Source organism: Cebus imitator, unplaced genomic scaffold, assembly GCF_001604975.1.
Source record: "Cebus imitator isolate Cc_AM_T3 unplaced genomic scaffold, Cebus_imitator-1.0 Scaffold606, whole genome shotgun sequence".
Lineage (NCBI taxonomy): Eukaryota > Metazoa > Chordata > Mammalia > Primates > Cebidae > Cebus > Cebus imitator.
This window is the reverse complement of record NW_016107921.1, coordinates 802,587-821,466: the sequence shown is the minus strand read 5'-3', so window position 1 is coordinate 821,466 and position 18,880 is coordinate 802,587. Positions and strand designations below refer to the sequence as shown.

Sequence of the window (18,880 nt, the reverse complement as noted above, 5' to 3'; positions counted from 1 at the left end):
GTTTTTCTTAAGGTGAAAAACATAATTTTATTTTTAGTTTAAATTTCTTTTCTTTTCTTTTCTTTTTTTTTTTTTGAGACAGAGTCTCACTCTGTCACCCAGGCTGGAGTACAGTGGCACAATCTTAGCTCACTGCAACCTCTGTCTCCCAGTTCAAGTGATTCTTGTGCCTCAGCCTCTTGAGTAGTTGGGATTACAGGGATGTACCACCAGGCCCAGCTAATTTTTTCTATTTTTAGTAGAGATCGGGTTTTGCTATGTTGGCCAGGCTGGTCTCAAACTCCCAGCCTCAAGTGATTCACCCGCCTTGGCCAGGAATGCGCTCCCATGTTGGGCCAATTTTATTTTTCTTAAGCTGGAACTGTGCCAATAGCTAGTTCCCATGTAGACACTGGACAGAAGATAATTCATGGAGATATGACAGTACAGAGGACAGCATATTTATATAAACAATAATAAACTGATAAGAAAAACAGTGTCATGAAATTAACTAAATGGTTAATGTACTTTCAAATACGGAATTTAAAAACTAACTAAAAGGTTTTAAGTTTTTCATTTAAATTCCTTGAATTATAAAAGTAGATTTCAATGTTATTTTTAAGCTTTATCCTTCTCAAAAGGACTTGACACATTTCATCGCTAGAAATTTCAGAATTTCTACTAGACTTCCTATGACATTTATAAGATTAAAGGATGTCTTGGATGTTTGCCCCTTACCGATTCAACTAATGATCTTGCTTCCTCTTGAGTGCAACGAAAAGGGCTATCAGATATCTGCACATTTGTGCTGGAGAGGAAAAGAGAATGATATTATTAAACAGGATAAAAAGAAACAATTACCAAAAAAAACCCCCCAAAACTAATTTCAGATACTCCATATCAGTTGTATACTTTCAACCAATGAATGGAAACGAAATGGATAAAAATTAAGACAATGAAAGTTATTGTATATTCTTTCAGGCAAGGTTATAAGTATTGAGTAGTCCACAGCAGAGCACTCTCTAGAATGATGAAAAGATGTTTAAAAGTCCTATTACACAAATCCTAATAATTTCCAGGTATATTTAAAAAGCTCCACCACAATTGCACTTCACCTTTACTGAAGAAAAGAGGAACCAAATTTGACCCACAGAATGGGACTATAAGGATAAATTTTTCTCTTGAGGTGACAAACACTGTAATTAGCTACTGAAAGCTGTTGCAGAATCTCTTTCACAGATAAAGAGATTAAAGAGAAAACTACATGAACATAAAGTTCGTTTTCTTATACGTAGGGAAGTTCAGCCAGGTATAAGAACAGCAGCTCCTTCCCTGAGAGGGAAGGCTCCGTAGGGTCAAATGCCTTTCCTGTACCTCTAAAAGCATGCCACTCATTACATATTGCCACCCTCTAGAGGAAAGCAAAAGCATCATTCCTCTGAAACATATTAAGACTGAATTTTAAAAACTTCATTAAAAGAAAAGACAGATTAATATGGATATAGAAATCGGTGGTAGAGAAGGGAGTTAAAGCCAAATTAACTTTTTAAATAGAAGAAAAAGTGATTAGGAGATTCCTAAAAGATAAAAATAATAGGTAAAACACACGTAAACACAAACCCTCAAGTGAACCTAAGGATATACATTATCAAATTTATTTTCACAATAGCTTGTGAAACATGTTGGGATATTGTAATAAAACATCTGTCTATATCTGTCTGTAATTGATGACACTGAGTATACAGTGATTATAATAAGTGGCCATTTTGGCTTCTATCCAGACTCATAATGTGGGATCCATTTTCATTCTGGGCATAAATAGAATTTGATGAAAATTAACAGCAACGTCTTTAAGACTAAGTTTTTTGCCACCATGGCACGTTTCCTATATAACAAAACTGCACATCCTGCACATGTACTTCAAAACTTAAAATAAAATTTGAGGGAAAAAAAGACAAAGTTTTTTGTGTTCTCTTTTCTACAGCTCATGTTTAAATAAGCTGAAAATTGAAAAAGGTAGAGCCTTGTAAGTCAAATGTTTTCTTGATGAATGTCAAAAATAAATTTTAAAAGAACCAGGCAAAATATTAGACACTGCAAAATCTTAAGTGTTGGTCCTGTGAAGAAAGTATGGTATATAAAGTACTAATTACAATACATACAATGCTTTTAATATTATAACTAAACCAAAGTAAAACATTCCTTGGAAATCCTGGGAAAATGATGGTGAGAGAGCAGGAGGGGTGGGGGGGGGAGCCTTTTCTAGATACAGTTACTATATAAAACACAGAACAACCAATTACATTTGAATTTCAAATAAGCAGCAAACTATTTGTTAGTTTGAGTATGTCCCAAATATTGAAGGAGACACACATACTTACATGGAAAAATATTTGTTATTCTGAAATTCAAATTTAACTGGTGTCCTGTATTTCTAATCTGATAAATCAGATAACTCTACTTCTAAATCTGCTACTCTTACAACAAAATGAAACTGTGAATAGGAATCTTAGAAAAAAATGACAATATTAAAGCCAGCACTGTAAAATTTGAAAATAATTACAATTTTATTTTAATTTTAAAAATTAAAAAAATTTAAAAATATCTCCGATAAAATGTCTTGACAAGTAGCCAGTAGTGATATCCCTTGAGAAAGTAAACTGACTCTGCTATTTTTCACTTTAAAAAAATGTGTGAGCAGTCTAGGGTGATGGCTAATGCCTATAATCCCAGAACTTTGGGAGGCCAAGGCCTGAAGTTCAGGAGTTCAAAACCAGCCTGGCCAGCATGATGAAACCCCATCTCTACTAAAAATACAAAAATTAGCCAGGTGTGACAGTACACTCTTATAATCCCGGCTGCTTGACAGAGCAAGACTCTGTCAGAAAGAAAGGAAGAAAGGAAGAGAGAGAGAAAGAAAGAGAAAAAGAGATAAACAGAGAGAGAAAGAAAGAGAGAAAGAGTGAGAAAAAGATTGAAAGAAAGAGAGAAAGAGAGAAAGAAAAAGAAGGAAGGAAGGAAGGAAAGAAGGAAGGAAGGAAGGAAGGAAAGAAGGAAAGAAAGAAAGAAAAAAAAGAAAGAAAGAAAGAAAGAAAGAAAGAAAGAAAGAAAGAAAGAAAGAAAGAAAGAAAGAAAGAAAGAATCAGCACCACTGTTTCAAGAATGAAATGGAAAGGATAGACAAATGAACTTGTAAGATTCTTATAAGATATACCGATACATAGGATGAAAGACTACAAAGTTCCTCGTTAGTATTTCTCAAATAGGCTCTTCTATTAGTCTTTTATCAGCTAAAAACAGTGCCAACAACCTCACTGACATCCTTTTAGTTGATAAAATACGTAATCTGGGTTGTAAGAACATATATGTATGTAAATATGTGTGTGCATACATATATGTACTTTACCCCCTCTTGGATTTAATAAAGTTATTTGTACTTTGAATGTTTAAAGATGTAATAAAAGGCATGATATGAAGAAATATAAAAATATTTTCTGGCCTTCATATAAAAATAGTTGTTTTACATTGATTCATATTTATTTGCCAATTCAAAAAATCATACTACGTGTCAGGGATTTTTCCAGATACTGGAGATACAATAATGATTCATGGTGTCTCCAAGGAGCTTTTAATCTTTAAGATTCTTTTTAGTTTTCAAACCATGACTATGACCTGCTGGAGGAAATGCAATATAATCATTTAAAGGACTGTTAGTGCCTAAGATAAATGAAACTTTACAAAAAAACCTAAAAAGAATGCACTGCTTTCCTTTTTACACTAAGATACTAAATATTATATTCTAAATTTATAAATGTTACATGACCTATATAAAACCTTGTTGACCAAAACAAGCAGATGACATTAGAGCAAAAAAATCAATAAAACAAAAAATGCTGTGTACAACATACCCAAATTACATATAAAAATAATAAAGTATATTAGTAGACAAATAATAGGTAAAATAAGTGAAAAAAATGGAAAATTACCTGCAAATAATAAACAGACAAATAAAAGATGAAATTTACAGGGCCAGTAACATGGAACTTTAGTGAAGGGAAAATCATTTTCTTCAAGTAAATTTCAAATCAAACAATGTCTCACACTCATGAGAATCCTCAAAAACAGTGTCCAGGATAAAGATTTGTCAAGACTTTTCATTCTAAAGCAAAATAGTCAAGAAAAAGAGAGAGAGAAAATTTAAAGAAATAAGAATGAGAACAATTTTAGACCATAACCTCCAAAGTTTATAGAAGAATGTGACCTTGAGATAAATGTACACAAAGCTAAAACAACTGAGGCTATCAATACATAAAGAAGTACCAGATTACTGGCACCAAAACAGACATATAGATCAATGGAGCAAAACAGTGACCCCAGAAATAACACCACACATCTACAACTATCTGAACTTCAACAAACCTTGATAAAAACAAGCAATGGGGAAAGGATTCCCTATTCAATAAATGGTGCTGGAAAAACTGGCTGGCCATACACAGAAAACTGAAACTGGACCCCTTCCTTACACCTTATGCAAAAATTAACTCAAGATGGATTAAAGACTTAAATGTAAAGCCCAAAACCATAAAAACCCTAGAAGAAAACCTAGGCAATACCACTCAGGACACAGGTATGGGCAAAGACTTCATGACTAAAACACCAAAAGCAATTGCAACAAAAGCCAAAATTGATAAGTAGGATTTAACTAACTAAAGAGCTTCGGCACAGCAAAAGAAATTAGCATAGAGTGAACAGGCAACCTATTAATGGGAGAAAATTTTTGCAATCTACCTATCTGACAAAGGTCTAATAGCCAGAATTTTCAAGGAACTTAAACAAATTTACAAGAAAAAAACAAACAACCTCATCAAAAAGTGGGCAAAGGATATGAACAGACATTTCTCAAAAGACATTTATGCAGCCAACGAATATGAAAAAAAGCTCATCACTGATCATTAGAGAAATGCAAATCAAACCACAATAAGATACGATCTCACTCCAGTCAGAATGACAATTATTAAAAAGTCAAGAAACAATAGATGATAGTGAGGCTGTGAAAAAAGAGGAACACTTTTACACTGTTGGTGGGAATGTAAATTAGTTCAACCATTGTGGAAGACAGTGTGGCAATTCCTCAAGGACCCAGAACCAGAAACCCCATTTAACCCAGCAATTTCATTACTAGGTATACCTACCCAAAGGAATATAAATCATTCTACTATGAAGACACATGCATACGTATTTTTACTGCAGCACTATTCACAATAGCAAAGACATGGAACCAACCCAAATGCCCATCAATGATAGACTGAATAAAGAAAATGTTGTGCATACACATCATGGAATACTATGCAGCCATAAAAAGGAATAACATCATGTCCTTTGCAGGGACATGGATGAATCTGGAAGCCATCATCCTCAGCAAACTAATGCAGGAGCAGAAAACCAAACACCTCATGTTCTCTTTTTTTTTTGGGGGGGGGACGGAGTTTCGCTCTTGTTACCCAGGCTGGAGTGCAATGGCACGATCTCGGCTCACCGCAACCTCCGCCTCCTGGGTTCAGGCAATTCTCCTGCCTCAGCCTCCTGAGTAGCTGGGATTACAGGCACGCGCCACCATGCCCAGCTAATTTTTTGTATTTTTAGTAGAGACGGGGTTTCACCGTGTTGACCAGGATGGTCTCGATCTCTTGACCTTGTGATCCACCCGCCTCGGCCTCCCAAAGTGCTGGGATTACAGGCTTGAGCCACCGCGCCCGGCTACACCTCATGTTCTCATTTATCAGTGGGAGCTGAAGAGTAAGAACACATGGACACAGGGAAGGGAACAACACACACTGGGGCCTGTCAATGGGGGGAGAGGAGGGAGATTATCAGGACAAATGGCTGATGCATGCAGGGCATAATACCTAGGTGATGGGTTGACAAGTGCAACAAACCACCATTGGCACATGTATACCTGTGTAACAAACCTGCACGTTCTACATATGTGTCCTGGAACTTAAAGTAAGGGAAAAATAAATAAATAAAAACTTCAAGACCTAAATAATTTAGAAGAATTGAATATATTTCTTTATTCGGTAAGCATATTTAGACTATCTACTGCGTCAAGTTCTGTTATCAAGTACTGAGGTAAAAATTCAATACAAAGTATTTTTAAAAAAATACACCGCTAGTTCTAGATAGAGATATGTACAGCAGTGATATGACAGCCCAACAAAAATGAAACTGTGCAGAGGTGACATCTAAACTCCTTCTTGAAAAATGAAGATGTCCGAAGAAAGATAAAGGGATGGGAAGGAATAGCCCATGAGGCTGGAGAGGTAGGTTTGGACATATTGTTTAAGGATGGAAGGGTTGGATAAAATCCATATTGTTTTAGGATGGAAGGGTTGGATGAAATCCCATATTTGAAGGGAATCATAAGATGTTTTTAGGCATAAAAATGACAGTCATATTCATACTTTTGAAAGATAATTCTGGCAGTACTATATAGAATATATTAAACAGCAGAATGACTTAATTAAAAAACAATTTATGAGTAAAGAAATGCTAAGTAACTGAATTAGTTTAGATTTATAACTAGAAGGCACTCAAGAATCAATCGAAACTTGAAAAATGTATAAGACAGATCAAAATAAATAGTGGTTAATAAAGTAGTAAACAGAATAGTACATTTCTGATTTCTTAATAAGGTATATCAACTGGTTGAAGAGAGCATGAGAGAGGACTAAGGAATAAACTCCAATGGCAAAAAATGATTTCCCCCAGAATCGAATTTAAAGTTTTCTTAGGTAAGACTAGAAATAATAAAATTCTCTCTTTTAAAAGAATATTTAGCTTTCAGAGTAAACATCCAGCAGTGGAAAAAAGAATACACAACAACAACAAAAATCTTATTTGGAGAAAGAGAATTTTCAAGGTATCAGTTAAAAGAACTTAATAAATCCAGTGCTGCTGGAAAAAAAAGAGACACTACCTGGATTAAAGAAAACAAAAACAAAAACAAATGTTTGTTGTTTTAAAATATTATTCAACAATTTGCTCCAACAGATATTTATTGAGTGGCTACTCCATGCCAGGCATTAGGAATATAAGGATGAATCAGGCATCTTTATTAATCTGCTTTTGAGGAACTTATATTGTAGAGAAGACGACAAATTCACGAACCAAGTACTTTATGACAAATGTAATGACAGAAATCCATAGGGGACAAGGAATACAGAGAGTACTGGCACTTAAGCTAGCATGGGGCTATTAGAGGGAATGTCTCCTAGAGAAGACGACATAAAAATTAAATCTTAAAAGATGAGTAACTTGGCCAGTTCAAGAAAAGAGAAGACAATCATGGCAAAAGAAACAAAATGAGTAAAGGTCTAGAGATCACTACAAGCACAGTGTTTGTAGGGAGTGACAAGTGGCTTTCAGTTGTTGTAACATGAAATAAGATACAAGAAGTGACGGAAAATGAGGCTATAAAGATTATCTAAATCTTGGAAGGCTTTGTTTGTTTTTCCATGAGAACAAGTTTGGATTTTATGATTCTTCAGGCTGGCAGCAGTGGCTCATGCCTGTAACCCCAGCACTTTGGGAGGCTGAGGTGGGTGGATTGCTTGAGCCCAGGAGTTCAAGACAATACACAGCAACATACTGAGACACTATACAAAAATTTTAAAAAGTAGCCAGGTGTGGTGGTGCGTGCCTGTAGTCCCAGCTACTTGGGAGACTGAGGTGGAAGGATTGCTTAACTCTGGGAGTTGAGGCTGCAGTGAGTTATGTTCACACCCCTGCACTCCAGTCTGGGCAACAGAGCAAGACAGTGTCTCAAAATAAATAATAATAATAATAATAGTAATAATAATAATAATAATATGGTTCTTAAGCAGAGAGGCTCATCAGAATTACATAGGGGGCTTTAAAAACATACATGTTTAGACCCTACTTCCTAAAGATATGAATACACTAAGTTTAAAGAAGGGGACAATGTATCTGAGTTCTATAACAATTTCCCTAGTTAATTCTGTGTATTACATACAAATTGAGAGAATGTCTATGATAGTATAGACCTAAACTGAACTAAGTGAGAACAGGTTTCAAAAAGGAAGGCAGAGGAAGGCTTGCCAATTTATAATGGTAGAGTTTAAGGAATTAAGAAAGATAGGCAATTCATTATATAAAGGCAAAAGAAATAAAAACTAATGACTCTGAATGTATTTTCGAATTAAGATTTAAAAATGAGAGAAATATGGATTAAAATGAGTTAAAATTTTGAAGATCTTGGACTTTAAAGTTTCTAGATGCATATGATTTATATACTGAAACTTATATTCTGAAAATTCTTAGGCTGGGCATGGTGGCTCACACCTGTAATCCCAGCACTTTGGGAGGCTGAGGCAGGCGGATCACGATGTCAAGAGATCGAGACTATCCTGGCCAACATGGTGAAACCCCCATCTCTACTAAAAATACAAAAATTAGCCAGGTGTGGTGGCATGAGCCTGTAGTCCCAGCTACTTGGGAAGCTGAGGCGGAAGAATCGCTTGAACCTGGGAGGCGGCGGTTGCAGTGAGCTGAGACTGTGCCGCTGTGCTCCAGCCTGGTGACAGAGCAAGAATCTATCTCAAAAAATAAATAAATAAATAAAAAATAAAAAGAAAATTCTTCAACTAGAAAAAGTTATTTTATTGTAAAAATGTAGAGGAGGCAAAAGAATACAGCTATTAAGAGAGTAAGGTTTAGGCCAGGTGCAGTGGCTCACACATGTAATTCTAGCACTTTGGGAGGACAAGGCGGGCAGATAACTTGAGGCCAGGAGTTTGAGACCAGCCTGCCCAACATGGCAGAACCTGTCTTTACTAAAAATACACAAATTAGCCAGGCATGTTTTCAGGCACCTGTAATCCCAGCTACTTGAGAGGCTGAGGCAGGAGAATTGCTAATCACTTGAACCTGGGGGGCAGAAGTTGCAGTAAGCCAAGATCTTGCCACTGCACTCCAACTTGGGTGACAGAACAAGACTCCGCCTCAAAAAAAAGAAAAAGTAAGGTTAAATCCTGGCTCCACCATGCGTTGTGTGACCTTAGATAAGTTAACCTAAATATTTATGTGGACTGAATTTCCTCATGTGTAAAATGGAGATAATAACAATACATACTTTATAGGATTCTTGAATATTAATTACATAACATATATAAATCACTCAGAACCTGGAACATATAGAGTTAATAAATATCAACTCTTATTGTTAATGTAATCCTTATCATTACTCAGGAGACTACAGCAAAATGATTCCAGAGCTTAGAAATAAAGTTACCTTCACAGTAAGGATAATTAGACTCAGCACAGAAGGTATGAATTCAGGCTGTAGAGATACTAACCAAACAAATAGTCTCTAGCTGTGTAGCTGAGGAAACCTGGGGAAACACTCAAGTCTCATCAAAAACTGCGTAAGCTTTTTAGAAAGTACAATTAGGAAGGAGATAAGACAGCAAAGAGCAAGCAAATATATCTCAGACAATCAGAGACCCCCCCTTCATATTGGAGCGACTCATTACACTGAAGTTTCACTTTTAGACCGTAAAGGATAGCTCAGTCTACCAGTTACTAGGATAGACAAAACTAGGGGACATTCAATCATATCCAGCTTTGCTGTTAATAAATTATATTATTTAAATTAGAAACAATTATCTACTTTTTAAGATTATGCTTAAGAAAAAAAGAGAGAGTGCTCTCCATAAGAGGTAAGAAAAACGGGAGAAGGCCGAGGAGTTGACATTGTTTCTTTAGCAAGCAAGAGAAACAGAATCAATATATTGAATGTTCAAGTATTTGTGTTGTAGGTAAAATGGGCCTTCTTGATGCCTTAGATAAAACAGTCCTTGAAATTAAATAATTCTTTACTCCATCAGATTACCTTATTCTAATGATTTCTTAAACATCCCTCTTGATTCCCAGACTACGCTCAGAGGGCACAGGGACTCTATCGTATTCATAGTAATATCTTTAGTACCCCACAGGACCTGCTTTTGCCTCCTATACTTAGACTTACCAAGAGTCAATTGTTTTTGTTCCTAAATGTGTTTGCCAATTGTACTTGTTACTATAATTTCATAACTTAGGTATTAATTATGTTCACAGATGAACTGTGAAAAAGCATGGAAGAACTGTTTCTATAAACATTAAGTAGGTTATAAAACTATCAAGGCTTTAAACAATAAAAGAGCCTCAATGAAGGTGAATCACTACAGAAACTTGGTGTCAAATTTGGTGTGGATAACACAATTTAAATGATTTTTTTATAAAAAGAACCCTAAAAATCTGTCAGGAATTTTTAGTTATAAGGAGCTTAAGGATTACAGGATCTTTATTTTTTATCCTATGTTATGTTAGAGTATATACAAAATCTCTATGGAATCTGTATTAAACGGGGCTTAGCCCTATATCCAAAGATGGGTGAATATACATTTAAATGTTTTAAATTAAATATTTGATTTATGTTACTATTACTTAATTCCTCTGAATCAATCAACTAGTGATCATGTTGGATAAGAAGGCTTTTACTTTCTAAGAAATTATAGTAGTTATTAGGCAAATAAAATAACCATATAGATTTGCCTATTGAAAAATTGCATTTTTTATCTTTGCACAATGTATTCCAATTAAATGTCCATTTATTTGTCAGTATTTCCACTAAATTATAAAATCATAAATCCCTTGAGAAAAAGGATCACGTCAATTCCTAGCTTAATAGTGTCCAGCATTTAAATGCCCAATGAATAGGTAGATACTCTGTATTGTTTAAATAAAAAAAAAACCATGCTATTCTCTGTTTTTAAAAAATCTGAAACTGAGAAGTATTATATGGCTGTTTAACACCAATTAGTAATAAAATAACATTACTTACATAGAAAAGACAAATTCTTACCAATTTATAGTCCTTCCATTACACTTCTTCATAAGCAATGCTTTCCAACATTGATGAGTGGATTTAACAACTTCAAGAGCAAAAGCCTAGCTCCAAACAAACAAATAAAAAAAGATGTATTTAATATCAGTCACTGTTATACTAACACAAAACTAATTTTGTGACGACAGTTAATCGTTAAGAGCACGAGCTCCAGAGTCAGGCAAAACTTGGTATAAATTCTGGCTTCCCTATTTATCAGCTGTGTGACTTTGGGCAAGTTACTTAAGCTTGCTAAGCCTCAATTTCTTCATCTATGAAGTAGAATATAATAGGGATAATCTATATCAGGGGCTGGCAAACTAGGGTCTATGGGTAAAATCCAGCCTGCCACCTGTAAAGTTTTACAGAATAGTCACATTTGTTTGTGTTTGGCCTATGGCTGCTCTAGTACTATAAAGGCAGAGTTAAATACCTGTGGCAGAAATTATACGGTCTGCAAAGCCTAAAATATTTTCTACATGACCCATTACAAAAAAAAGTTTGCTAACCTCTGCTCTAAGTCGCAGAAGTGTTGAAAGAATAAATGACATATGTAAAGTGCTTAACCCAGTACCTGGCTTGTCAGTAAGCATGCACCTATCCTTTTCAGCATCACCAAAACTGCAGGCAGTCTAAATGTAGTTTTTTCAGTCTAAGTAATTTTAGACTATCCGCTGTCTGAAAATAGTACATCTCCTAGACATTTATGACAGTGTCTAAAAATGCATTATCAATAATACATATACTTCTTGCTAGATATACATCCAGTAAGAACATCTAACGAAAACTCGCTTTATAATTCCAAAGCAGAAAGTTCTTCAGATTCTTTTCCCTCAAAATGTTGTTTGTTTTCCTTAAGGAGAGTCCTTACTGGTTAGTTCACACTAGTTCCTTTCTTCTTCAATGATAACTAAATACATTATGATAACTAAACAAATTATGATAATAAAGAATCTTGGGAACTGAGATATAGTAATAATGGGAAATTTATCCTCTGAAAAGAGAAGTTCTCTCAGGTCTACTATTGCCTGTGATGGAGGACGGCTTATTTCTCAATGAGGTAGTGTTGGGGGGTCTCACTTCAGATATAGGACAAGAAATCAAATACATTATCTGATTATGCAAAGATAGATTTTTAAATCAAATTATTTGGACAAGTGTGATTATTTAGAATCAATTCCAACACTTGCTTAGAGGAGTGGCAGAAAAACCTAGAATAAAAGAAAGGAGCCATCTTTCCAACCATGTTAAAGAGGGACAACTTAATTCTTGAGTTATGCTTTGCTATAGTTTGAGGGAATTTGTCCTCTCAAATCTCATGTTCAAATTTGATCCCCAGTGTTGGAAGTGAGGCCTAATGGGAGGTGTGTGGATCATGGGGGTGGATTCCTCATGAATGGCTTGGTGCCTCCTCAGAGTAATGAGTGAGTTCTTGCTCTGGTAGTTCCCACAATAACTGATTGTTACAAAGAGCCTGGGTACCTTCCACCTCTCTCACTTGCTTTCTCTCTCTCCCTGTGACATGCCTGCTGCCCCTCTGTCTTCTGGCATGACTGGAAGCTTTCTGACGTCCTTATCAGAAGCAGATGCCAGCACCACGCCACTTGTATAGCCTGTGAGCTAAATAAATCTCTTTTCTTTATAAATTACCCAGCCTCAGGAATTCTTTCATAGCAATACTAAAGGAAGTAAGGCTCTATATTTTAAATAGTAGTAGTAAAAAGCAATGCATAAAACAATTATTTTCTCAAGAGGTTGTATAAGTGACCTNAAAAAAAAAAAAAAAAAAAAAAAAAAAAAAAAGCAAAAACTACTCATTCTTTACAAATTCATGACTTGGCAGGCTTACCCTGAGGCAATAAGGAGCCACAAAAATACTATATAGGTTTGAAATTTCAATTATCTCAATAATAAAATGCAAATTTTTTGAAGAAAAAAATAATTTATTATATAAATTTTCAATATTGTAAGGAAGAGAATTTAATCTAAAATAATAATTTTATATTTATATTGAATAATTCCAGACAAAGCCCTCAAGATTTGTTCTTTTAATGTGCTTTCAAAAAATATTGAGTCCAGTAATCAGTTATTTTATAGCAAAGTACCCATTATGAATTTTAAGTTTTCATTAACATGCCTTAGTTCACTTAGAAAACATACTTATTGGTATCCACTTAAAAGCTGGTTTCAAATGTTTAGTTTACCTAGTGGTAATAACTTAAAAAAAAAATTCCATGTTTTAGACTTTAACTCCTTGGCCTGTTCTCTCCATTTGTATCATATTAGAGATACTTTGTGGTAACTCTGGTATTCTAATAGAAAAATCCTATGACAGTAAGATAATTCAGGTGTCCTTTCAATTGTTAACAAGCTGAGTTCTGCCATGGTAGAATGAACACTTAGGAGGAAGGCTCCTATGGACTTACATTAAGGGTGAGTAACTTTCTCTTCCATAAAACAGTAAATAGAAAGTTTTTCTATATACACAATTTGCAAAATTAGACTGATCATAAAATTCCTTCATTTTCTAAGATGAAGGAGCTACAGACAGACAGATGGAAATAGATATTTTTTCAGCCTTGTTTATTCACTTAAAGAGCTTCTGAAACAAAATTTAAATAATAAAATCATGTTTCTAAATATGTAAGTTTGTTTTTTCTTACGATGCTATATATAGATATTCACATAAGAAACTCCCCAAGTGAAACGAGTATTGTACAGGTATCAGGAGGTACATTTTAAAATACAGATTCTCATCTTCACCTTGTTTTTGAATTCTCCATTGAAAGCAAACCGGTTTTCTGGTTTTCCATCTGGTACCTTATATAATCTAAACCAATTAAGGGTAGCTTCGAGGTAACCCGGTTTGAACTTCTTAACATCATCAATATCTGTAAAGAAAAAACAAAAAAGATGTTTTGTTAAGAACCAAAACTCAGGCCATTTAATGGCAGAGCATTAGACTAAGGGAGCCAGCAATCACGGAGCCCAGTCTAACCAGCAGCACAATCGATTATTAATACCTAGAGCAGCAGCATTGTTGACACATATCACCTTCAGACTTTTGTGTTTCCATATGCATAATACTATTCCCACTCTCTACAAGCATTTACAAAGCATTTCAGACAATGTGCTATGTATGGGAAATAAATAGATGGATACAACAAAGTTCTTTTCATCATGATACTCAGAGGTTTAATTCAGGGAAAGAGATGAAGAGATAAAAAATTGCAGTGAAAAAGCAATGAGGTTTTAACAGAGATATACACAAGGAATGGTAATGTAATAGAGCGAGAGTAAAAGAAAGCATTATAAAATGCTCATCATCATTGGTCATTAGAGAAATGCAAATCAAAACTACATTAAGATACCATCTCATGCCAGTTAGAATGGTGATCATTAAAAAATCTGGAGACAACAGATGCTGGAGAGGATATGGAGAATTAGGAACACTTTTGCACTGTTGGTGGGAGTGTAAATTAGTTAACCATTGTGGAAGACAGTGTGACGATTCCTCAAGGACCTAGAAATAGAAATTCCATTTGACCCAGCAATCCCATTACTGGGTATACATCCGAAGGATTATAAAGCGTTCTACTATAAGGACACATGCACACAAATGTTCATTGCAGCACTGTTTACAATAGCAAAGACCTGGAACCAACCCAAATGCCCATCGATGATAGACTGGACAGGGAAAATGTGGCACATATACACCATGGAATATTATGCAGCCATCAAAAACGATGAGTTCGTGTCCTTCGTAGGGACATGGATGAACCTGGAAACCATCATTCTCAACAAACTGACACAAGAACAGAAAATCAAACACCGCATGTTCTCACTCATAGGCGGGAGTTGAACAATAAGAACACATGGACACAGGGAGGAGAGCATCACACACTGGGGTCTGTTGGGGGGAATTAGGGGAGAGACAGCAGGGGGCGGGGAGTTGGGGAGAGAGAGCATGGGGAGAAATGCCAGATATAGGTGAAGGGGAGGAAGGCAGCAAATCACGTTGCCATGTGTGTACCTATGCAATAATCTTGTATGTTCTTCACATGTACCCCAAAATCTAAAATGCAATTAAAAAAAAAAAAAGAAAGCATTATAAAAGTGAGAAGTACACCACTAATTGGACAAGACGGGGAAAGGTAGAAGGAAGAGCACACATAAAAGCAAGGGACTGTATTTCAGAATATACAAAGAAAGATGGGTCTGCATGGCTAGAACATCACTGTTACGTAGGAGTAGAGTGTGATAAGATACCTAAAAAAAGCCAGTCACTGAGGATCATATACACAGTAATCTCCCTTTATTCACGGTTTTGTTTTCTGCCATTTCAGTTACCCACAGTCAACTAAATCCAAAAATATTAAATGGAAAATTCCAAAGATAAACAATTCATAAGTTTTAAATTGCATACCAGTGTGAGTAGCCTGATGAAATCTTGTGCTGTCCTGCTTCATCCTGGCTAAGATATCAATCACCCCTTTGTCTAGTGTATCCACACTGTATACACTACCTGCCATTAGTCACTTAGCAGCCCTCTCAGCAGATCCACTGTCTTGGTATAGCAGTGCTTGTGTTCAATTAACCCCTATTTTACTTCAGAATGGCCACAAAGCACAAGAGTAGTGGTGCTGGTAATTTTATTACAGTATACTATTAAAATGATTCTGTTATTATCAAAACAAACAGGGATGTTTTGCAAAAATTAATTAATTTTGAGTTCCTCCAACTTATGGTGTTCTTATTCAGAGAGGAAAAAAATCTTTTAGTCTACTGGCAGTAGGTATCTAGAAATGCAATTTAATCAGTGCCCAAGATAAATGATTTTCTAGGCTGGGTGTGGTGGTCACACCTGTAATCCAAGCACTTTGGGAGGTCAAAGTAGGTGCATCACGTGAAGTCAGAAGTAAAGACCAGTCTGGCCAACACGGTGAAACCCCGTACCTAAAAATACAAAAAAATTTAGCTGGGCATGGTGGTGCTTGCCTGTAGTCCGAGCTACTCGGGAGGCTGAGGCAGCAGAAATACTTTAGCCTGGGATGGGGAGGTTGCAGTGAGCCAAGATCACACCACTCCCCTCTGGCCTGGGCAACAGAGCAATAAATCATTTTCTGTTGCTTAAATCTGATTTACGACTTTATCATTGTACCTTGTAAACTATCGTTCTCTGTTCCATTGTATGTAACTTATACAAATCATGTAACTTTGATATGATTGCTGTTAGTTAACTCACTGACTTCCAATGAGAAAGAAAAAGCTAATTATCTAATATCTATCTCAGTCTAGGAGGCTTTCTCCCCAAAAGTTGTAAAGAGGACCTATTAAGCAAAGACACCAATTAGGAAAAAAAATGAAAATTTTATAATGGAAATAGGAAGTATAACTCTCCAAATGTAAGATAAACTTTTCCATTCTCAACAAATTATACCCTAAGAGAAAACAGCTGCATTTTCCCAAAAAAACAAAACAAAAAACATTACAGAAAGAAATGTAAACATTTTTGGCCGGGTGAGGTGGCTCACGTCTGTAATCCCATCACTTTGGGAGGCCGAGGCAGGCGGATCACGAGGTCAAGGGATCGAGACCATCCTGGCCAACATGGTGAAACCCCGTCTCTACTAAAAATACAAAAATTAGCTGGGCTTGGTGGTGCGCACCTGTAGTCACAGCTACTCGGCACGCTGAGGCAGGAGAACTGCTTGAACCTGGCAGGTGGAGGTTGCAGTGAGCCGAGATCGTGCCACTGCACTCCAGCCTGGTGTCTGGTGACGAAGCAAGACTCTGTCTAAAAAAATAAAAAAATTTTAAAAAGTAAATATTTTTTAAAACCCCAATAGCAAATGCCTGAAGCCAAATTCTTTTATCTAATGCCAACAGTCAGTTTAATAACCCCTCTGAAATTACAAAAAGTTCTAGCTAAAGTGTATAAACTTATTTGTGGTTTATGAAAAGTATACATAAGTATATATAAAACTTAACTGTTCTTCATGAAATTCCTAAGAGTCAAGAACAAGACATTTGTATTCAATTTAAGAAAACTACAGATAAGACAGTTTAAAAGGTTTGCCAAAATTTATCCAACTCACTCATGATAGAACTAGTATTATATAAATACTTCCAATTCAATAATTTCTGCTTTTTCTTCTCTGCTGCACAGTAACACTGCCCAAAGTTTTTATTTACATTTAAAAAATGTAATAAAGATGTATTTTTTCAGTTTTCTTTTACTGTGATAAAATATCCATAACATAAAATTTGCCATGTTAACCATTTTTAAGTGTATAATTTAGTGACATGAAGTATGTCTACAATTTTGTGCAACCATCAACACTATCCATTTGTAAGACATCTTTTATTTTTTCTTTCCTCAGCAAGACAATTTACTTCTATAGAAGGGTGCGGCTCACAGATGGAACAATGGCAAGCACAAACCTATTAGATGTATTTTTTACAATCTATGTTATTTTAAGAAAAATGGCAATTCTCTAGTAGTCATTTATTCCCACTCTTGGAATTATTTTTATATGAAAGTATTATAGGCAATTATATCATTTATTTTAAAGATGAATTAATCAATAAAGTTAGGATAATCTGGAAAAGCTATATATGTAATCAAGCTAAATCTATTTCAGCTTCTAGTTTTGATTAAAAATTAAGATCTTTTCATTGAACTCTACTTGATCAACCTACTGGACTGAAGACTCTACTTGTGCAGAACATTCTGACTAATGTTCACATATTATGTATGCTGACTCTGGCAGAGTACTCTCTAATGAAGCCCACATTTCTCCTTCCATCAGTCAAGTTTTAGCTTTACCAAGCATCAGGTATGTTTATTCCCAAAACATTTATGCTAACTGTATCTTTTATTATAATTATGAGATATAATTAAATATTATATACATCAGTGAATTTATGGTTACAAAAAAGTTTTTGTTTTTATGAAGTTAATTTGAATGTTCTGAAAGAATTCAGTAAAATGTTGCTAAAAATATCTGCTGTCAAATTAAGGCTGGAGCTAGGTGCCATGGCATGCCCCTAATCCCAGCTACTTCGGAAGCTGAGGTGAAGGATTGCTTGAGCCTAGGTGTTCAAGACCACTCTGGGCAACACAGTGAGACCCCATCTAAAAACAAAAATAAAAAACTAGACCTGGGTAAGAAAACAGTTAAATATTAGGAGAAAAAAAATAAAAATCTATAGTTATGCATATTGGCTGCTTTCCAAGTAAGGTAAGAGGAGAATTTTAGATATGAGAGGTTGGATATATCCTCTGATGAAATCATTTTAGTAGAGTCTTGGATGAACTGCGGGAGCAACTCATTCAGGTATCTGAAAGAAGTGCGGTCTGGGAGGAAGACAGTAAGTGCAAATATTCTGAAGAGTATGCTTTTAACATTCAGGGAGAGAGTAAGAAAGTCCTACGGCTAGAGCACAGTGAAAAAACAGAAAGTATTAGGCGAGAAGATTAGAGAAGCAGCCACAGTCCAGTCATGAAGGACTTGAAGGGCCATATTAAGGACTATGGCTTTTACTTTGGGATGGTTTTGGGTAGAGTAAATGTTTTAAGATCTTTCTATCTGATGTGTAAAGAAAAGACTATAAAAACAAAAAAAAAAAAAAAAAAAAAAAAGGAAGCTGGAAGTCCAGTAAGGGGCTACTGGGAGAGTCTACTTAAGTGAACTATGGCAAAGGCTTAGATAAATGTAGTTGTATGGAGGTGGTGATGAATGTTAAGATTTTGGATATTTTTTAGAAAGTAAAACTGAGAGGAATTACTAATGGGAAAAAAAATAACAATAAAAAACCAGTAAAGATGAGGCTTAGATGAGATTCAAAGTATCAACGAGCAGAAAAGGATAAATCTATAACATTAATAACCTGAATTATAGTAAAACTAAAAGCAATCCTCAAACATTTTCTTTTCTTTCCTTTTTTTTTTTTTTT

At 35.3% G+C, this 18,880-nt stretch overlaps 1 protein-coding gene across 2 annotated transcripts in view; it reads right to left on the bottom strand.

The window, feature by feature from the left end:
- Positions 1–18,880, bottom strand: part of PPA2 (inorganic pyrophosphatase 2) — a 104,233-nt gene that overhangs the window by 16,942 nt on the left and 68,411 nt on the right. For both annotated transcript variants that reach the window (XM_017516830.2, XM_017516831.2), the window contains 3 exons: positions 13,685–13,812; positions 10,901–10,986; positions 718–787 (listed from right to left, as the gene is read on the bottom strand). In XM_017516830.2, coding sequence (XP_017372319.1) covers positions 718–787; positions 10,901–10,986; positions 13,685–13,812 — 284 coding nt within the window. The remainder of the gene's footprint in view (positions 1–717; positions 788–10,900; positions 10,987–13,684; positions 13,813–18,880) is intronic.